This window comes from Xyrauchen texanus, chromosome 29 (genome assembly GCF_025860055.1).
Source record: "Xyrauchen texanus isolate HMW12.3.18 chromosome 29, RBS_HiC_50CHRs, whole genome shotgun sequence".
Classification (NCBI taxonomy): domain Eukaryota; kingdom Metazoa; phylum Chordata; class Actinopteri; order Cypriniformes; family Catostomidae; genus Xyrauchen; species Xyrauchen texanus.
This window is the reverse complement of record NC_068304.1, coordinates 18,524,782-18,547,968: the sequence shown is the minus strand read 5'-3', so window position 1 is coordinate 18,547,968 and position 23,187 is coordinate 18,524,782. Positions and strand designations below refer to the sequence as shown.

The 23,187-nt window shown below is 39.2% G+C and overlaps 1 protein-coding gene across 1 annotated transcript in view; it reads left to right on the top strand.

Moving 5' to 3' along the window:
• LOC127622671 (zinc finger protein ZFPM1-like) overlaps nt 1-21,044 on the top strand; it is a 125,155-nt gene extending 104,111 nt beyond the window's left edge. The window contains exons 4-9 of the mRNA XM_052096695.1: nt 1,095-1,228; nt 13,634-13,736; nt 13,830-14,048; nt 15,380-15,610; nt 15,764-15,991; nt 16,582-21,044. Coding sequence (XP_051952655.1) covers nt 1,095-1,228; nt 13,634-13,736; nt 13,830-14,048; nt 15,380-15,610; nt 15,764-15,991; nt 16,582-18,971 — 3,305 coding nt within the window. The 3' untranslated portion in view covers nt 18,972-21,044. The remainder of the gene's footprint in view (nt 1-1,094; nt 1,229-13,633; nt 13,737-13,829; nt 14,049-15,379; nt 15,611-15,763; nt 15,992-16,581) is intronic.
• Nucleotides 21,045-23,187: the final 2,143 nt, after the last annotated feature.

Here is a 23,187-nt window from a genome sequence, read left to right as displayed (position 1 = left end):
GGGAATACTTTAATCGGATGGATTAAGTTACTTTATAGACACCTGGTAGTGGCGGTACAAACAAATAGATTAATTTCAGAATATTTTACTCTGGATAGGTGCACCCGTCAGGGTTTCCCTCTTTCCCCATTAATGTTCAGCCTTGCTCTGGAACCATTAGCAGCCAAGATAAGAAAGGAAGATGATTTTCCAGAGGTGGTGGTGGGAAGTATGGTACATAAAATATAATCTGCATAAAGCAAAAGTTTATCATTTGTCTCCCACTAGATCTATGCCTTGCCTCCACAGAATTATTCATTCCTTTTTTAATTTCTCAGATTACAGAGTCAATTGGTCTAAATGCAAAGCTTTGGCTCTGACAGCGTACTGGCCAGGCACTTTTCAGCCGTATTTGGGCATTTTATTCTCAGCAAATTTGTCTGATTTAGCTATGGTTAATTTGACCCCTTAATAAAAAGGGTTTCAAGCGATGTGGGCTTAATTACATTTATCTATGATTGGGAAGGTTAATGTTATTAAAATGAATTAGATGTCCCAGATTGCACTTCAATAAATTACACCGGCCGATTGACAAAGGTGGGCTAGGCCTAACCAAGATTTTGTTTTATTACTATGCATTTGGTCTCAGACATATTTGGTTTTCTATTGAACAGGAAGTTCTTGCCCCTATTTCCCCATTGCAAAGCCTTTCTATCAAACTAACCTGTGTTTAATTCGGACATTTATTTAAATGTTGTCTCGCACATATGGCTGAACCCCAAATTATGTATTAATATTAATAATTATATATAGTGGGGGTTAAATATTGATTCTGTTTGTTTATGTTTTGCTTTGTTTTGTTTAATAGATTTTTAATCACACAAAAAAAAAACTTTTTTTATTTTAATTTTTTACCTGTTTTATCATCCACCAAGCAAAATTCCAAATGCTTAGAAAAGTAATACCACAGCTCCTCTGCACAGATGATGCAGGGTGGGTTATGTGCCAGGGTTTAATACATGTGGTTAGAGGTTATAAGAAATCTAGAATTGTTTTTCTGATATGTTATGATATATTTACACCGTTTCGCCCTCTTTGTGTCTGTGTGTAAATAGATAATCTGATGCTGAGTAAGGGTGCTGATGACCTCAAGGTCCTGACCCTCAGGGACCTGTCAGCTGACACTGTGTGGGGTCCGTTTTCTGGCAGCATCCAATCAGAGGAGCCCACTGATGGAGTAGCCAGTGAGGTAAGCGGGAGAATACGTGGGGGTCAATGATCAAGTTATGGGGACATTTGGTTTAGATTCCTATCTTAGTTCTAACATTATGTTAACAAAAATCTGTTATGGAATTAACATCTTATTTTAGACATGGTACCATGGGAATACAGTGGATTTAAGATACTTCCATTATGGCAATGCCATTGTGTTCTTTGAAGTACCATACAAATATCATTGTATGTGAATATCATTCATATGAGAATGGATGTGATATAAGTAATCAGTAGTGCCATGATATTCAGTTGTATATCTAAGTACCATGGTATTCCCATCTGATACCATAACTATACCATGGTACCACCACAGTATTTTTTGTAAGAGTATACTCTGTTTTCCGTTGTTCTGTTTTTAAATGTTACATTGATAACTCTTGAGTTGCAGTGATCACTTTGCCAGGGTCACTGTATTTGTATAAAGAGCTTTGTGTTATATCATAGTATAAGTCCATCAGGAAGACACACACTCTTCCTTCAGGCATGTGCTGGAGGTCAGTCTGATCATGTGATGTGAGGTCTGGGAGAGGTTTCCTGGCTAAGGCCATGTTTTCGAACATTTCAAAGATAACACTCGCTAACACACAGACCCATACACACTTTTACACACAGGCTAAGTTCTTCACTTGGCTGATTTTCACAGAAGATTGATGCATATGTTGCTAAACAAAACAAATGCAAGCTTTAAAGTGATAGCTCACCAAAAAATGTGATTCTGCTATCACTTACTCAACATCATATTGTTCCAAACCTTGACTTACTTGAACACAAAAGGTGTTAGTCGGCATGTTTAGTTTCAATTACCGTTCACTTTCACTGTGATTAAAAAAAAAGATGCAATGAAAGTTAAATATGACTGAGATCAAACATTGTGCCCAATCTCTTCTTTTGTGTTCTACAGAAGAAAGAAAGTCATATGTGTTTAGAAAAACATGAGGGTGGGTAAATGACCAAATTTTCATTTTTGGACAAACTAATCTTTTGCCAGTCATTATAAACCGATTGAGATCAAGACAGCATGCGCAGTTTATGAAATACATGTTTAGTGTGAATGGAAATGGAAACACAAGCATTTATCACTCGCTCCCCATGGCTAACCTATTAAATTGAGGATAAATGGGTGGATGTCTGCTCTCTCTCGTCTATTTAAAGTGAGGAATAATCTACGGGAGTATGGGTGTATGCAAATGGCTGTTCATGTCTTGAGCGAGTGTCATCTTTTTCCCCTAAACTGCGCTCAGCCATTCCGGCATGAGATTGCCTGCTTCCCCCACCCTCCAGACAGACGCTTCTCTTTTATCTCAGCATGGCGCCATCCTCCTGGACAACAAACCCCCAGTGATTGATTTCTACTTGATAGGCTCTCATTTCTAAGATTTCATTTATTATGAGAATTTCTAAGGCTGCGCTCTCTGCGCTCCCTCCCATCCCTGCACCTTTCCTTCACCTCCTCCTAATCTCTCTCCCTTCCTCTCTCCCTCTCCCTCTTTTTCTTTTTTTAAATCTTGTTATCGAGACTGGGCTTTGTTGATGATTTTAGGCTCAGAATTTTCACATTCGCATTCTATTGCGTTTGCTCTCGCGCCGCTATCTCTTCGCCGAAGGATATGTATTTGGCGGAGATAGTGTGTCGAATCTCACATTCCTACTGCATCTCTCGCCATCCCTTTACATCCTCCGGAGTCTGGAGCTTCTGGGGTCACCGGGCGACAGGGTCCGTCTTGTCATGGCTGCGCTTGTGTATGTTTTAGTCTCCCTGCCATAAAGAGACTTAAATGGACTTGATTGTAAAGGCTTTTAGGTTTGAAATATGTTGCGTCAAGGCAGATTTGGCTGTTTGTGAACATTTGAGTCTTTTACGTTTTCAAAAACATACTGAATTTGATTGTCATTGCAATGTTTCATAGGATTGCCGTTCATTCCCTCATGAAATACGTTAAGTATGCAGCCATGTACCTTTGTCTATTTGTCCGATTTTCAAAACCTTTTTTGCTTCAAATCAAGTTTGCATTAATGTAGTGATTCACCTCAGAGCTGGTTGGTTTGTTTCTTGGCTTTGAAATCTTGAATGAAATCCCTATGGAAGAAATGAATGGGAAAAATAATTCATATACAAGGCAGCTTAAAAAACGAGCAGCAAATGTTGTGCTCTATTCCATTTGGTGACATTAGTGGCATAGAAATGACACATTTCACATTTAAGATTCCTTTTTAGATACCCAAAGTACACTAATTGCAGTCCTACAGTACCAACTTCTTACAACTGCTGAAGTGCTTTTTCTTAAGGCACAGTAGTAAAATGTCTGAAGGTCGCTGAACCACTCTGTGTAAGCTTTCCTACTCGACTGCTGTATCTGTGTCAGGTTATGGATTATGCAAGCTTCTCAAACCACTGTCTCAAATCACCAAGTTTTACTGAAAATTAAGGATTTCCCATTGCAAATTGTTTTCAGTTTGAACACCCCTTAGATTTGTAACTCTTTGGCTCTTTGATCTTGTGGCATAAGATACCCAACAGGCAGGCCTGGCACACCTGCCACACATGTATGCTTTGTCCTCACTCTGCAAATTGCCCTGCAAAGATAAGATATTAATTGTGTAACGGGTCCACTAAAAAACACAAAGGGACTACTGGATCATGAATGGAAACATACTGAGACACAAAATTTATTGTTTTCCCCACCTAATCTATTTTAACGGTTTTGGCCAGAAGTACATTTGTCAAGTCTGTTTCATTATTTGTTTATCATAACATGTAACACATGAAAGAGCTATGGGGTTTTCGTTTAGGGAAATAAAACCTGATCATGAAACTTCCTTGTTTTCACAGATCCTTTTTTATTGATCACTTTCACCAGGTTGTGTTTTATGTAAATCATACTATTTGCATTTTTACTGAAAACCCATTACTTGTCCTATCTATTTGAATACCTTCTTGATAACCTAAAGATATCATAGGTTTATACAGTATGATCACACATCTCAGTGTGCCCAGGTGTCATCATTAAATTGACTGCTTTGTTAATCTTCGGTTTAGTCTCAGATTATCTTTTTATGAAATGTATCGTTCCAGCTCTGTAATATGATTGGACAAGCCACATTTGAAACTGTTGTAAAATAGCCAATATACTGTATGCGTGCTTGTTATTCATATGCAAGCCATGATTAATTTACCGTAAACAGTTTACAGTCACACTAAAGCTATATTTCTTGGCATAACATTGGTGTTGTTTATCTTATTGTTATTGTAGTTGTACTGTGCTTAACACAAACCTTTTACACAGACAACCAATGTCCTTTAATGGCCCCATTCTGTGTTCTGACCAGATATAAACTTCGACGAGTGAACAGACATTTTGTCGATCGCGTGGATTCTATTTCTCTGGCGCCACACTGGGTGTGAAATCTCACTGGTCCAAAATCACACTCCTTATAACCGTACATTAGGGATGCATCGTCCACTGATATTTATCGGCCAATTATTTACCGGTTATTGGTTATAAGCATCAAAACACCAATATAAAAACTCATGGTTAAATTATAATTAATTATCAACACACTTTGCAAAAACTCTGTAAAATCAAATGCGCAATCCAGAAATATTTATATCTTTATGAGGACTATCTGGCATTACAGACGTAACAGTTTTGAAAGCAGCACATACCTATACATAATGAGGGAAACCATCCAAAATGCTATTACTTCTTTTGACTTCTGAGATATTGGTATGGTATCCATTAAGGCTGCATAATTTATTTAGTTAAGATTAAAATCGCAAAATGGTTTTCTTGCCCAATTACTCAACCTTAAAATGTTTTGTTTTAAAATATAGTTGGCATTTCAGTGCTTCTGTCAGGGCTTCTGTCAGTGCTTTGTGAGCAATTGGTGCCCACTTCCGGTCTGCCAATATCCATTATCCATTACAGTGTATTTGTTTTTTAATCTTATTTTAATCTTATTTTTATCTTTCATTGAGGCTGGCTGTCTTTAAAATGTTCTCCTGTCATGTGTTCAACAGATCCAATCCATGTTCAATTGGAATTATTTATTGTTAGAGCAGTGGCCATCACAAAGATCTGACCTCAATCCAACAGAAAATGTGTGGGCAGAACTGAAAAAGCGTGTGTGAGCAAGGAGGCTTACAAGCCTGACTCCATTACACTAGTTCTGTCTGGAGAAACGGGCCAAAATTCCAGCAACCTATTGTGAGAAACTTGTGGAAGGCTACCCAAAACATTTGACCCAAGTTAAACAATTTACAAGCAATGCTACCAAATACTAACAAAGTGTATGTAAACTTCTGACCCATGGGAATGTGATGTAAGAAATAAAAGCTGAAATAAATCATTCTCTCTACTATTATTCTGACATTTCACATTCCTAAAATAAATTAGTGATCCTAACTGACCTAAGACAGGGAATGTTTTCATCGATTCAATATCAGGAATTATTAAAAACTGAGTTTAAATGTATTTGGCTAGGGTGTATGTAAACTTCTCATTACTGCATGTTCTCATTGGCTGTAATTGTTTCAGTTTGCGTAGCAGCATTCAGTGAGGACTGACAAATTGTTTGTCGCTGGAAACTTTGGTTACTTTGGAAACCTTATGGTAAATGATGGCAGAATTATCATTCTTGGTTGAACTATTCCTTGAAGACATGGTGTGAGATTTTTGTTTGCACATTATCATCTCATATCATCTCCCATAGTTATCTTTGCAGGCAATCTAATTTCTTGTTATATTTTGCATATATTTTTATCTGACAGCTTGATGGACCATTCCTTGTAATGTATACATGCCATTGATACCATGAATAGCCTAGTTTTCATACTGATATGAGCACAACAGTCAGTCATACTTTGGTGTGGGAAAGAAAATCTTACACTAGACACGAGCATGTGCAGGAAGTCTCCCACTTCTACATCGCTATTGTTCTTTCCACTTAGTTTCGTGGAATGCTGCCTTAAGGCACGATAGTAGCAGGAGCGGGTGGGGAGTTCAAAGCGTTATCATGCACCAAGCGCCTTTTCATCATGTTTTAGAAACAAGCATCCCAACTAATCCCCCAATAATCTCTCCAGGAGAACTGCTCCGATAAGCCCTGCCACCCAGTGCTCTCCATCACACTTTTTGGGGGGTAGTCCCCCGCTCCCCTTTCCCCCTCTGCCACCCTACAAAGGACACATGAAGGTGAGTGCCTTCATCTTTCCCTTTTTCTCACACTCATCCTTCTTTCTTGCTCCAACAGGGTTTGTTTACCCTTAGTCCAATCTCTGGTTTATCTACATCTGTCAGTAGAGTGATCTCACAGAGTCACCCCTCGGTACACATGCTTTTCCCTGAAAAGAATGCATGAATACATTTAATTATTGCCCCTCTCAATTATCTGCAGAATGATAAAAGGGGAAGAAAGTCAAGCTTCAAATAGGAGTTCAATTGGGAGTATCACACATTGGCACCTGTAACCACTCTTTGGACTGTACTCTGCTCTCAGCACATGGATGACACTGTTGTACTAAAATGTTGGGGACATGTTTGACACATCAAAAGGTGGTGTTGGTGGAGCAATGGATCAATAACAAATGCAATGAAAAATAGGGGGAAAAGTAACAAGAAACGACAAAGAGATTTAAAACTCGATCACTTGAGCTACACTCCATGGGCAACAGTAAGTAGAAACCACCTTAACACATTTGTCTATTTTAGCCAAACCCAAAATCAAGCATATAGCCAAGCAATCTCTTTAGACAAACATTTTTAGTAGAATAGAGCATACCTTTTCTGTTCCAGCGTGACAATTCCTCTGTGCACAAAACAATGTATACAAAGAAATTATTTACTGAGGTGTGGAAGAACTTGACTAGTATGCACAAAACCCAAATCATAACTCTTCAGGATGAAATAAAACACCCTTGCGAGCCCATCCTCACTGATGGCCTCTTGTGTCTGAATGGGAACAAATCCCTTCAGCCATGTTCCAACATTTAGTGTAAAGCCTTCACAGAACTGTGTAAGTTGTTATAGCAGCAAAGGGAGGACCAACTCCCTATTAATGGATATAGTTTTAAAATTAAATGTTCATCAAGCACATTTGGGTATGATAATAGGGTGCCCTTAAACTTTTAGCCATGTAATGTATATGTAGGCGTGCGGTGAACATCTGTTTGCCATTCATACTTGGATTTGCAGCATTTATGGTGGAGAGAAAGACAGGAGAGAGGAAACCTTCCTCACAATGCAAGTGAATAGTAATCCATAAGAGTCCAGTGGTTAAATCCATGTTTTTTTGAAGCATTAGGATAAGTGTGTGTGAGAAACAGATCAATATTTAAGTCCTGTTTTACTATAAATCTCCACTTTTGTTCTCACATTCTTCTTTGGTTTTTGGCGATTTGCATTCTTGCTCTCCTGCGCAGGGAGGAGTATTCATAGTAAAAGATGACTTAAATATTGATATGTTTCTCACCCACACTTATCATATTGCTTCTGAAGATATGGATTAAAACCCCTGAGTCTTATGGATTACTTTTATGTGCCTTTTTGGAGTTTAAATGTGTGTTCACTAGGATTGTGTGGACATACAGAGCTGAAATATTCTTCTAAAAATCTTTGATTGTGCACTGCAGAAGAAACAAAGTCATACACATCTGGCATGGCATGAGGGTGAGTAAATGATGAGAGAGTTTACATTTTGGGTTGAATTATTTCTTTAAAAACCTACTAACTAAAAAATATTAATGAATAAAAATAAAATTAAAAAATAAAAATTAAATCAGGAAACTCTTGGAACTCTTCAACTAATTGTCTAGTCTAGTCCACCATTCTGACCTCGCCTTGTTAAAATACACATACATGAATCTAGGTGTGTCCGGATTTCTGAGGGAGAGAGGCCTGAAGAAAAAAAACGATGGAGTAACGGAGAGGGGAAAAAAGGCAATGTGTGTGTGAGAGAGAGGCGGATGAGAGAAGGCGTCTGATTATTATCGCCCTTCCTTTTCTCCGCTGTATTTTTGGAGGATTCATACACTGACCTCTTTGTTTGGGACAGTATGAACCCCTTTTCCACCCCCCACCCCCTTTTGTGAAAGAAACCATTTCCTGAGAGTGGGGCAGATGCAGGGATAGGATTGGGAGAAGGGGATGGAAAAGTGAGAAAGGGATGTGCGGAGAGATATGGAGAGGAATAGATAGCGAGAAGGAGATGGAGACAAAGAGTGTGGCAGAGCATGACAAGAGGGATATGGACAGATGAGGAGAGGGATAAAGGAGAAGATGGAGAAGCAGGAGTAGAAGAAGATAACTGTGGAGTAAAACGCTGAAAAATTAGAGAGAGAGGACACAGAGTACTGAAGGAACATACAATGGGGTGCCTCTCTTTACAAATGTTTTTTTTATAATCCATGGTATACGTACATGCTAGGTTGAGCCATTGGATAAACTCACACCATTGGCTGAGCCAGTGTTACTGTGTCGGGTTGGATAACTTTGTCATTAGCAGAGTGCCTCTTTTTCATAGGAATCTACCAAGGAGGTCTATAATACCAGGAAAAAGCTGTCTAATAATATTTGCAATTTAAATGGTGCTTGCAATAAAAAACATTTCGTCAGGGTACACGATTACTTTTCAAAACTTGAAACGCGACACTGAATGCTCAAGCAGCACACTTCAAACATAGAACATCTCAGATGTTGCTATAATGCAAAAAGCACTTACCAATTTATTTGAGGTGAAAATCAGTCCTCCTTTCCTGTTTAATAAATTAAATAATCACACGATCATGCAGAATATCTTAGGTATTTTATACCATAAGGATCTCTTTCTCAATGGCGATAGTAAGCTTGATCTCGCACTCTTCGCTTTGAATAATATATATCACTTAAATGCGTGATTATGTCACTCGAGGCCAGCTAGAAGGTCTTGACCATGACATTTCCTAAACACCACACCAACCAAGAACAAATAAATCAATTTGATTGGCTGATGAATTGGATAATCTGACTTTAGATGCCAATTAATTTGCACTGTTGCAGGATTCTATAGAAATTCTGAAGGCCTAACAGGGTTTGCATCTAGAGCTCAGACGCACGTGCTGCTTCTGTTAACAAGCTGGGCTTCGGGCATACTTTTTGTTAAACAGCCATCATGATTTGCTTGTAAGCATCAAGGAATAAATTCTCATTGGACAAACTTTTCATTTTTTGCTATTTGTAGATGACATAGGAGTGGAAAGTGATACCACTGGTATACTGTATATCACAATAAAGCTATTTTTGCTGGAAAAATAACCAAACAACATACACTGTGTATTGGATTTTTAAATCATGCTGCAGATATGCCACAGTATAAACGGTGTAGTAGCATCGGCACATTTCTACCATTGCCCCGTATATAACGTCATACAATTTATTTTCTATTCATAAAGTGTTGCCTCCCGGAACACTGCAGGATTAGACATCGTGAGATAGCTACATGCTCTCATATCTTGAACAAACACCTTTAAAACCTTGTTCCACACTATCATAATGAGCATCAGTTTTACTGTATTTGCACACTGTTTAATGGCTTTCTACCGTGTTAAACATTTACATGTGGTGCATATGGAGTGTGCGTTCCACAAATGCATACATCATTTCTAAGAATGTCAAAAAGAGTGGTCTGTCCTTTGACTACAAGCCAATGACTTCAGTCAATTTGATGGGTTTTAAGTGTTTCTGTAAACCTGCATGGATTTGACTTGGGGGGTCATAATATAGGGTCATAAGATAGGGCCTTCAAAGGAGACAGTGAAAGATTATTTTATAGTTTCTCCACCTCTGCCAAAGGGGAAGGGAGATGTGCGAAACGAGAAATGAAATAATAATTTGCATTCAACTTTTATCAGTGTGAGAGGGGGGTGTTTTTATGAACGATAAATGCATCAACGGCACGCACTCTAAGCTTTTGGGAGTGTGTTTAAGGTGGTGCAGTATGACAGTTGTGCAAAAGTGTGTGTTTTTGTACATCTGACTTAGAAAGGTGCATCTACCTCTTTTCCTGATGGCGTGCGGAATGTAAGTAGGAGGAAGGGGTAGGGGGGCTGCTGGTTAATATCAGACCAAATAATTAGATTCACTATCAGAGCGGCGGCAGCAGTGTGGGGATCAGGCAGATTAAAGCACGGCCATGGTCATTAATATTCATGAGTGAGCAGGGCTCGGACGAGGGGGCTTAGACTGTTCCTCAAAGCTAGGCACTCTGTGGGACTCAAAGCAGTGTACTCGTAATGCCCCAGTGCCCTATGTTTGAGGGGTTGGGGGTATATTCACCCACAAAAGTCTCTTTTTCACCTCTTTAAACCAGTCTTTCTTTCAGCCACACACATTGGACTGGCATTATATGTCACCTAAATTTTTAGGCCTGTCACAAAACAAATGCAACTTTAAGAGTGATGATCATTCTGCCTTTTTTTTGACTGGGCATGGAAAGAGGGCATTTTCTTCCCTACTCAAGACTTCAACCAGGTCGTAAACACCACAGCTATGCCCCTTGCCCACGTTCAGATTAGTGGTTGATAAATATGGGTTCATCGATGGCAAGTTCTTACATTTTTGTAACATGATGACATGATGACATCCGTAAACTCCATGATAGAGATGTAGGAAACTACATGGGACAACACAAGCACTCCAACTGCCTATATTTGTTTTGTACATAACAACAAGACATAAGAAAAAAACATTTACATCGGACCTTGGTGTGAATGTAAGAACCAGTTCAGAAGAATATTCTATGCTGTGATGTGACCAGAATTTGGGGACTCGATTCTAAGTGTATTGACACAAGCCTAAAATAATATCCCCACTGTAAATTGCTATGGTGCTGCTTGTAGCTTCTCTATAGCAACAGCTGGAAAGTTCATAAAGATAACAGAATAATGAATACCATTAGGTGCAGACGAATACTGGAGGACATTCTGGATAGCCATATTCACAGAGGAATACTGTTATGGCTATGAACCGTTTCATCCTCACTTTTCACAGTGGGTCATAACCATTTACATCTTCACTTACTATCCATGTGCATCTGCATGTGTGAATATGACTGTGTGTTAAAATATGTGCGTGTGTTTAATCAGAGAGCGCATTTGTCTGGAAGTGTTTTGTCAAAGGCGAGGGCTGACCATGCTGCCCTCTCCTTTTGTGAAGCTTAAAGTCGAGTCGTGTAAATGAGTCTGAAACAAATTAGTACAATCACGCAGCACTTATGCCACAGACGGCTCCAGCATTGGGTTTCAAATTAAAACAAAAGGAGCCCTATCTCCTTATCAGCACTAGTTCCCCATGAAATACAATACGGACCGTATCTTCAGGCAAGAACAGACAGAATTAGAAAGAAACCCCTCAGTTGTCCTCCTCTGCTGCCCATCTCTTCCCCTCAACCTCGTGTTAGGTGGCTTTTTATCCTCCATAACACTGTTTAACTAATGTCTTTTCATTTTCTTCTGTCTTTAAAGTTGATTTGGGAACATGTCAGGGATATAAGGACTAGTCTCCCCAGGGGCAAGTCTTTAACTTCAGAGTCAATGAATTGTGTGAACCTTTTCTTAAATATGAGGCTATTAATGGTCTGTCCCTGCAGATATGCTGCCACCTAGTGGAATGGATCAGTCTCGCTTGACTACTGCATGCAAAATCTGGTATAAAACAAGATGTTAATGAATTTTGGGGAATTTCAGCCTGAATAAAAGAGTTATGTACATCCTATACTCCGCGATTGCTGTATAACGCCTTTATCGATGTTGGATAGGGATCGAGTCATTTAACAGTTTTACCATTTTTAATGTTATGGCAAACCTTTTATCAAGAAACATAAAATATGTTGGTGAAAGTGCTTCGTTTCACATTAAAGTTATACATTTTTGTATGCTCGGGTGAATATGGTGTTCTTCATAATTGTATTAGATCCAAAGAAGTTCAATTCCTCAGCGGGACAAATAAATTATTGTGTAGAAGACTCCAGGTGTTTATTGTGATATTTGCCAGTTGCCGGCACACACTCACACCTTTGCATACTGTGGTTACTTTACAAGACTGTTTACATAAGATTATTGTTAACTGTTACTCTGCTTTCCCTAGGGCTGTTTTCCTTTTTTTCCCCTTCTCACTTGTCATGGCATACCTGTTCACTTCTCTGTGGCAATTTATCTTTGTGATCCTAGTGTCACCTTCCCCACCGTTTTGTGTTTTTGGGCTATCTCTGTATAGACCACACCCTTAAAACTTATTTCATGTTTGGACTGTATTTGGTCTCTATCTATACTATGTAACCTTAAGGAGTTAATGAAGCTTGAAAAAAACTTGCCTTCTTTGTACAATGTACTTTTATACATTTTTAAACATCTGATTGTTCATCAGTAGTTCAAGATTAGGTTGTACAGTATGATATTAAAACATAAGTGGAAGAAGATGCTGAATTTAATGGCTTATTATCAAGAAGGCATGTGGATGTGCTTTTGTATTTCCCTAATCATAACATGTCTTAAGACTCAGGCTAAAAAAACTGTCATAGTGGTTTTAGTAAACTGCAGCAATGAATTCAGCAGAACTGTCTAAATTTGTCTCTCACAGAGTTATGTGCTTGTGTCTTGGAGGGTGCGATTTGAGAGCAGTTAAAAATCCAAACAGTTTTATGAACGGACTGCTGAAAAAAAGGGCGGATGGGGAAATAGTGTATTCTTCATGGCACGATGCTGTGCAGTGCATTACCACGTAGACTATTTTAACAAGTTAAGTGTAACAATTAAATAGTGTGAGAATGTTGCTTGGAACGTTTTTAATTGGTTTGAGCCAGTCTATTGCTAGTTCTGTCAGTTCACCTGGACAATGATTATCTTACACCAATGGTCTTCATATGACCAGTAGGAATGACTTATTTATAAACAATTAATTAATATCATGCAAAGCAAATGTATTTCAAGGAAGTAAACATTTCAGATATAAGTGTAGATGTCAGCTTTAAGGGCAAGTCTGAATAGCTCTATGGGATGTTATTTTATTAACACATATTTCCTTGTGCAAGTGATATTGTTGTACTTTAGAAAGTTTAAAATTAATGGGCAAATATGTGAAACCATTGTTTTTGCTGTAAATTACTCCTTTAAGTTTACAAAATTAGCTGTTAGACCATTTTAAGAGAAATTATTTTATATATAAGAGAAACATATGAATTGGTCCTACTAGAAGTGTCCCACTGACTCCTGTCCCAAATCTGTCAGTGTTCTTTTAAAATCGCAAAGCTGACCTTGTTTCTCTCTCTGTCTCTGTCGCTGTCTCTCTCTGTGTGTGTGTGTGTGTGTGTGTGTGTGTGTGTGTGTGTGTGTGTGTGTGTGTGTGTATAGAACCCTGTAATTTCTCTTGAGTGTGAGGAAGCACACTGCTGGCTCAGAAAGGTTCCTGTGACCTCTTGCGCCAAAGACTCAAACTGCACCATCTACAGTCAAGGTACCAAAACAACACCACATGTACCTCTCAGATACACAAAGCTGTCTAAGAATTGCTAAATGGAGAGTCTAACTATGGCTGTTTATTTTACAGAAGGAGCATTATTCTGTAAGCTCACACAGGAGCTGCCGAGTGGAGATGCACTTCTTGCAATTCTGTCCTCCTCCAATGAGGATCAGTCGATGGCGACTCAGACCCCCAGTGTGCTTGTGAAGGAGGAGCCTGAGTATCCTGCATCTCTGCACTCTGAGATACAGCTTCTTCCACAACAGGCTGGCATGGCTGCCATCTTGGCAACTGCTGTCGTTAATAGTGAGTCATAGCTTGCTGATAAACACAACATGTTTTGCAGTTTCCTGCAGGTGATATAAGATGTTAGGACACATTTATTTTATACTGTATATAGTGTGTGCTATATATATATATATATATATATCATGCAACATAATGAGTAATATGGTAAAATCAATGGTTGGAATTGTTTTTTAAAAAGGAGTTTTAAATGGAAAGCTCTTTATCCCACAAAAAAGGGACCAAAAAGCAGTGTAATGGTGTTCATTCAGTACCATAGAATATATCAAAGTGCCATGGTATTACCATGTAATGTAGTGTTCACTATCACCACAATATTTTCACAATATCTCCCTCCCCACTCACACACACACAAAAATGATTTCCCAATAAGTTGCTTGTAATTTCATGCGACCGGTAGGTGGCAGTATTGTATCAGTTCAGACAATAATCTGGAGTTAATTGGCTGATACTGTGCAGCGCTCTCTTTCCCTCTCCTGGCTATGTCAGCTAAAATGTATGAAGAGTGGGAATGGACAGACATGAGCACATTAACTACTCCGCAGTTCCAGCAGCATTAGCTGGGCAATAAGGAAAAGAATACCTGGAAAGCAGCAGTTGTTATCAAATAGATTTGTGTAAGCACACTCTTGCGCATCTCACAAACTTGCTGTGCCCATTGCCTTGGAGATGAAGGAACAATTCTGATGCTTTATTTTTCTTTTAAATGTATCAAATACATCAGTTATATGTGTAGATTAAATGTGATAAACAGCCTATCAGAAAGGCATTGTGTTTGGTTATGCAAGCCATGCTTGTCATGGTTAGAAAAGTCGAAAGTTCAAGTCATACTTCTTTATCTAACTTAAGTTTGGACAAGAAAATTAGAAACAAGATTATGCAGTTTATGATAAAGCATGCTTTTTATGAAATGTGGGCAACAGCAATATGATAAAAGACACCAATGTTCAATAAACAGATTTATTATTAATAATTCTAAATAAACAATTATTCTGCCAATTAATATATGGCACTTAATTATCATGTCTGTATGAGTTTGACATAGCAACTTGGCACATTGATATTGAATATGGTCACAGGTGCACATTTGTGATCATTACAATAGCACTGAAGACGGCTCATCCAATTAAAATTTAGATTCTGAATTATCCTTCTTATAATACATGTTTTGGCCTTTGTACACTGCAAAGCTTCATTGCATACACCACATTCAAAGAACACTCAGCACCAAGAAATGGTTCCCTCACCTTTTCGGTAAGATATTTTTGTAAGATAATTAGTTGTGGTTTCCCTTTGTTCTAACTGGCCATATTTTGTTTTTGTGTTTGCAGAAGACATTTTCCCATGCAAAGACTGTGGGATCTGGTACAGAAGTGAGCGAAATCTCCAGGCCCATCTTATGTACTACTGTGCAAGCCGACAGAAGCAGCAGACTGGAGCTTCACCTCCACAGGACAAGCCCAAAGACTCATACCCTAATGAGAGGCTGTGTCCCTTCCCACATTGCAACAAAAGCTGCCCCAGTGCAAGCTCCCTGGAGATCCACATGAGAACACACAGCGGTGAGAATTTTCCCTGAAGGTTTCTTTTTACATTCTTGCAAAAATGCTTATCAAGCACACTTCTGTTAATTTTAACAATGTTTCAATGATGTGCTCTGTAATGTCTTTATTGTGAGTAATAATTTATTTATGATTAATGTGTCTATATTCCAGGAGAGCGTCCATTTGTGTGTTTGATTTGTCTGTCGGCTTTCACCACTAAGGCAAACTGTGAGCGACACTTAAAGGTGCACACGGACTCACCCAATGGTGTGTGTCACGGCTGTGGTTTCATCTCCACAACGCGAGACATACTGTACAGCCACCTGGTCATCAGCCACATGATTTGCCAACCTGGCTCTCGCAGCGAAGTGTACTCACCCAAACTCCCTCTGGTTACAGGTAACTGCTTGGCTATCTGAGCTCTGCAGATCACAAACAAATCCAGATCAACTTTACCCTGTGTAGATTAGTCTCAAAGTTGATTTACTGTTTAATATATAAGTACTTTAAAGCTTTCCAAAGTAATATTCTGACATATAATGCTCAAAACATTATCAGAGACTAAAATATTGGCATGTCCCCCCAATAGAATACATTTTTAACTTTTACGATAAAACCAATCAGTCTGAAGAAGAAAAAAAAATATGGAATTGGCATAAGAAGAAAAACATTTCGGTACATCTGCCAATACAATTTATTGTTTATGAAATTTATTTTTAATTCTCTTAAAAGTCAAAATTTTTATGTAAAATGGGAAAATAACTTGTGTATTCATATACTGTATATACTTATTTAATCATATTCTCTGTACTCGCATATAGTTTAGCTCAGATATAGCATATGTAGCAATAGAAAGATGAGAGATTAATCTCTGCTTAAGTCTGTCCCTGAAATGTCTAGTTTTATATCTTAAATTACAGAAGTATTCCAATTTGAGGGACTTAAGTGAGTCATCTTGAATTTAAATATCGGTCTTCTCTTTGTGACAGGCTTGAGTCCAGGAGACTCTGGCATTGTTCTAAAATGTCAGGTTTGTGGCTACTCTGCAGATACACCTTCCCTTCTCCAACAGCATGTCCACACACACCTGGAAGTGAGAGTTCCAGCTGAAAGGAGCCCCACGCCTCGCCAGAGCAGTCCTTTCTCCACTGAGCTCCCAGAGATGCAAGATAGAGAGCCTGCTGCCTGTGTGCCCAGACCTGACTCTTCCAGTCCTGGAGCCAATGGCAGCTCAGCCACCTCTCATGGCTGCAGTCCCTCTAACCCACTCAACATCAAAGAGGAGCCATGCTCAGACTATGAAAACAACTCCAAGGAAGAAGAAAAACAAGTAGGTAGCCCTCAAAGAAATGCAGTGGAGGCGAGCTCATCTCAGTCCACTTCACATAAAAGCCCCCTGGAGGTGGCAGTTAAGACAGAGCCCACTAGTCCCACCCCAGGTTCCAGTCCCATACACCCAGAAACAGGGGGTTCAGTTCTTCCTGGAGGTGCTTTGTTCTTGCCGCAGTTCATGTTCAATTCTGAGGCTGCCATAATGCCACAAGCATCTGAGATTCTGGCTAAGATGTCTGAGATGGTTCACAGTAGGCTTAAACAGGGACAGGGACAAGCAGCTGGACAGCATGGTTTCTTCTCACCTGGTTCTCCTGCCAGTGTTCCTAAGGGAGCCACTTGCTTTGAATGTGACATCACCTTCAATAACATCAACAACTTCTATGTTCATAAAAGGCTTTACTGCTCTAGCAGGCATCAGCAAGGTGAGGCAGCAGGCCTGTTGAAGGAAGGGGCAGCTGCTGCAGCTGCACCCCCCGCTGCTCATGCTGCTTCACCACAGGCCAGGCCAGTAAGCCGTGCCGCCTCTGAATCTCCTAACTACTCTGATCCTGCAACAGGAAGCACAACCTCAGAGCCTAAGTTAGTGGAAGTAAAAAGTGAGGATCCAGGGCTGAAGGAGACTACTTGCTCCTCTTCCTCAGAGGGAGAGGGGGCTGGGGGAGGACAAGTCAGCGAGGGTAGCCAGAGTCCTAGTGGTTCTACTGAAGATGCAGATGATGATCCCACTCGTACCTTCTGCCAGGCCTGCAACATTCACTTCAGCCGTCATGATAACTATATCGTGCACAAGAGGTTCTATTGCGCTTCAAGACATGACCCAACCAACCAGCGCTCTCATTCTGGCAAGGCTGCCTTCTTGCCCCAGCCAGTACGCACTCGCAAGCGCAAGAAAATGTATGAGATCCATATGGCTCAAAGTGAGGCTCTTGCTAATGCTACCGCTTTAACATCGGCAACAAGTCTGGGTGTGAAGCAGGAGGGAACCGGAGGCCCTTCCATTCCTTCGCTATCCCAGGTGTCCACTCCAACACGTGGCTCCAGTCCTGAAGGTGATGGCCCTATTGACTTGAGCAAAAGACCGCGAATGAGAGAGAATCAGAGGAGGAGTAGCATTGCCGCTTTGCCCCTTACTGACTACCACAAATGTACTGCCTGCAGTATTAGCTTCAACAGCATTGAGAACTACTTGGCCCACAAGTCCTACTACTGCCCTGCAACTACTCTGCAGCCTCATACACTGGAAAAGCTGAACCGGCTGAAAAGACCTGCCTCCACCTCTCCCAAGAACCGAGCTGTGGACCTGCACCCTGATGCAAAGGGGCATCAGATGGGTAAAACTGCAGCTGTTGCACACCCATCTGCCTTACCAGGCCCAGAGTCAACCTCTCCTAACTCTACACATGGAGCAAAGATCCCCAGCACCTCCCCAGTGATGTGTCCCTACTGTCCTTCCAATAGACTGCTGACCTGTGATCTGGTGGAGCATTTTAAAACAGTTCATGGTCTGGTGCTTGCACTAAAGCAGCATCCTGAGACACCGACAGCTGGAGTCAGTCCCAGTCCTAGCCTTAGTCCACATGATGGAACCCCACTCAGCCCTCCTAAACCAAGCCCCTGTCCACGTAGAGACAGTGTCAATGGCCGGAGTATCAAGTTGGAGGCAACCTCTCCATCCTCACCTGTGCTCAATGGAAGCCCACTTGAACCCCAGTCTGTAGGTGCTGGTTCTCCAAAAAACACACCCCATGGCAGCATCTCCCCCACAGGAGATTCTCTAACTGTGTCACCTATGCCTGAAGCTGTAAGTGAGGTCGGGCAGATGAGTCATACCCCCATCCCCTTACCCCTCCCTGAAAAAGTGGCCCTTGCTCTAAGCCATGCCCATCCAGCTCCAGCCACCCCCAAAACTTCCCTCGCCTCCCCTGTGCAGAATGGGAACACACGCTATTGCCGGCTGTGCAACATCAAATTTAGCAGCCTCTCCACCTTCATTGCCCACAAAAAATACTACTGTTCCTCCCACAGTGCCGAACATGTCAAGTGAACCCTCAAACTAGTCAATTCTGACATTCCAATCATGCATAGAAGTGCCAACCATGGCACTGCCCAACCTGATCTGGACAGAGTACAATAGCGGGACTGTTGCTAGCCAGACACGGAGGGTCTCCGTGCCGACCCCATTGTTTCTGGTGTTGTTACTATGGTAACTTATTACACGTTATGGGTCAAGTTTGTATTACACTAAAAGATGAGACTACCTGCACATAGAATGTGCCCAACTGACCTATTTCCATATCCCTGCAAAGTTCTTCTTTCACCCTTGAGTTTTATCATTCATATGATGGATCCTAATTATTTTGCATTTTTCCCTTTAATTAGCTATGTGCATGACCTTGGTTTAAATAATCAATGGTATTGTATATTGCTAAAAGATTGTTCTCCTGAGCCATACTTTTATATTTTTGTTTTAAATCACTGATTTGGGGTGAATTCAAACCCTTAGTGGAGGTCGCTGTATAACTTCACCTGCAATTTTTTGTCAAAACACTGACTTAAAAATAAAATAAATAAACCCAGTTGAAATTGGTATCACCAGGTTACTAGTTCAAGATGAAAGATTAAAAAATTACAAAAATGTGAAGCTATTTATCATTTATCACATTGAGCATTTCATGTCTGAGAAATACAACCTAGTGTCTTTATAAATAAATATTTTATTGTTTTTTTTTCTCTCCATACTGTCAGAAGGAACCATTTCAATCTTGGTGTGATATGTTTTCTTGGTTCTTGAATATGAAAATGTGTCATATTTGACTTTTCGCATTGATAATTGGGACATAGATCTGTAAGTGTAGTTCAAGTATAAGAAGGCACTGTCTTACTATTTGGTCATGGCTCCTAGAAATCAGGTGTCTCTTTGGATGGATCTTTTTACATAACTGTCATAAGGTTTTAGGGACTGGATTTTGAACAGTGTAAGAAGTTTGTTTTGTCTTTGGTTACCAGCTACTTTGTCTCTGCTCCTAACACAAAACTTTCACTCATTACTTAAAATCTGAAAATACTTTGACCTGCTGAAAGCATGTCATATGTAAGATACTCTACAAATTTTACATTCAGGGAAATGCTTAGTGAAGTCATGTTTGTTTGGCTCTTTTTATTTCTCCTTTTTTAAAACCTGGAAATGAAGTATAGCATAGAAATTATGCATTTCAATGTCTTGCACACTGGTGAGTGATGTTGAAGGCCACTAAAAGCAGAGAATTTACAACTGACTCATAAATAAATTTGCATTGCTTCTTAAATTTCACTGGCAACTCAGTGCCCCTCTTCTCCTTCTCTTTCACTTGATTTCTCTCTCTTTCTTTGAATTTTGTATTCTCTGACTCAGTGATGTTTTATTATCGTCTGTATGTGTGTGTGTGTGTGTATGTTGAAAAGAACAGCGTCATGCAATCTATCCTAAGCAGGCTACCTTGTCAAAGCCTTAACAATGTCTCTCAATATGTCTGAAACAATGGGTCACTTCCACAATACTCCTCTCTCTCCCCTTCCAAGTGGACTTTGTATATGTTACCAGTGGTGTTTCCCATTTCCTGTGTTACAAAAAGCTTCAGTCCTCTCTGTGGTAAAAACAGGAACACATAAAACTGTATGCGAATGAGAACAGTTTTAAATTCTCTCTGCTGTTGTGGGTTTGAAACAGTGCTGTACTCATCATAAATTCACACAGAGGCGTTATCAATTGTTTTATCAATTAGAGACTGTCAAAAGTCCAAAAGCCCTGTGTTAAACCCCAATTTTGACCTTTCAGATCCCTTTTCTATTGCACTGTGTTGTACAAAAAATGCTAAATGTTTTAGTTTTAGAAGGTTTTTTGTAATGTATTTATGTTTTTATAGCACTTTCCTTAATCATACCTATCCCCAAGGACTTACTCGTTAATTTAAAATATTCTAACAAAAGTTCATTCAAATGCTTTGTGGAATAATTAAAAATGTTGATGGAAAATAATGAATGTCAAACTTTTGCGTTTTTTTTTTTTTTTTTTTTTTATCTTTTTATTTAAATTTTTTCAAGCTACAAAAAGTTCCACTACACACTTGTCTAAACTATGCATGGGAAATAAAGAGTCCAGAAGGACATTCAAAGTGCGAGAGAACTTGTCTTACTCTTCTATCTCGTAGTTTTTAAACTTCAATGCAACATGCTGAGTTCTAGGAACTTTGCATAGCATCAAAATTATATATTTTTCTCTTGCAGTTTCACACTACTATTTATTTGATGCATATTTTTACCTTTATGCTTGGAAGAAGCAGAATTAAAGGGATAGTTTGCCTAAAAACGACCTACTCAGTTCCATGTCATTTGAAAACGTTTTTCCTTCAGTGGATCAAAAAAGGAGATCTGGTTATCAAAAGTGGTTGATTTTATACTGTCAAGCTCTAAAATGGACAAAAAAGGCACTACAAATGTAGTCCATATAGATACATTATACCAAGCCTACTGAAAATACATTACGTAGCTTTACATAAAGACACCTTTAGTAAGGGACAGACCGAAATTTAAGTAATTATTAAAGTAAAATCTTGCCTTTCATGGTGCTTTTTTATTCTTTTTGGAGCTTGAAGGTAAAATATACTTCAATTATGGAAAAGAGCAGCTTAGACATTCTGATATACATTTTTGTGTTTCACTGAAGAAATAAAATCAATAATACATAAAACTTTTCCCTAAATCCGACCTCAAATTTAAAAATGAAAATTTCCCCTCACAAAAGATTGATTGTACAGGGAAAGATGTAAGAATTGTGAAATATCAGATGTACCTGTCATCAGTGCTGTTATGTTCCGTACTGACAACTCGAAAAACAAGCTTACATCAATATTTACATTCAATGTCAAGTTTATGTTGTGACTTGTGCCCAACCCAGGCTTTCTTGCCTTAAGTATCAAGGCTATTCTGCCCCGCTCTTTCAAAACACTGTTGGGTACCCATACCTGTGAATTGTTCTTCATCATGACTTTGTTACCCACGATTTATTGCTAATGATAATTCTCAAAAAACAAATAATGTTTTCTGTGTCCTTTTGACATCTCTTAATAATCCAAGGCTTTATATTATCAGTTTAGACCAAAGAAAGCTAGTTAGCTGAGGTTTTTATAATGATATGTGGGGAGAAAGGAAGAAAGTTGTGGAAAAAATTATTATATTTCATTAAATTAATCACTGTTTCACATCAATTGAGGTTTAGGCAATAAATATCTTGACTGTTTCTTTAGGATTTAAATAATACAGTGGCTTATGTCCTGAGAGAAGCCAGGGGCATCATGCACCTATTCTTTTTAAGGGAGGCAATCTTGGGTCACTTGATGCCGTGGTCAATAAAAGACATAAAAAAGAAACACTTTAAAAATATTGGCTCTGCACAAGTGTTAGTCTAGTGGTAAAGGTTTTATTTAATGTGCAAGACCCGGCCACAAATCCTGCCCTAACCCTGAAACCAATTAAAACTGCACCTGAACTTGACAGCCACTGTAATGTTTGTATGAAAAATTACATTTAGTAATTTTTCCCCCTCAATAATAAATGGAAAAGTAACTGGTTTTGAGCAACATGGGGGTAGGTTGGTAGATATTGACAACATATTTAATTTAAACTAAATTATAAGTGGAAAATGTGACATAATTAGACTCACCAAGTTTTGACATGTGAATAAGTGATTTCTGCCATGTCACTTTAAACAAAAAATTTTTTTTCCCTACAATAATCATGCAACTTAAAGCTGAATTGTTTAATGTCTGAGCCACTAGCATCAGCAAAAGGAATTGGAAAAAAAAAAAAAATAATCACAGTTTTCAAACTCTTCATCTTCTATTACTTGCACATACAAATAGTCTCACGCCAAATTCACACCATTGTGTCGAGACAGTGTTGATGTGTCGAGCTGAATGATCATTCAAATAATCAGGCATGTTTTGAAATCACCACAGTTATAAACAAAGTTTTTGCACTTGGCTCACAAATCTGAGAAGGGATGGGCTTGGAACTTTACCTCCCAACCTCTAAAATTACACATTCTCAAGGGTTAAAATGTGCTACAGTAAACCTACCAATCACACATTTTTGAGTGCTTTAGTTTGAAGCCAAGGTGAGCCCTTGTTTCCTAATGTCAGTCAATAAAGTGACTGAGTGCACCAAATTAACACACGTGAATTTATGCTGCATTATACAATCATAATTCAACCATTTGCAACTGC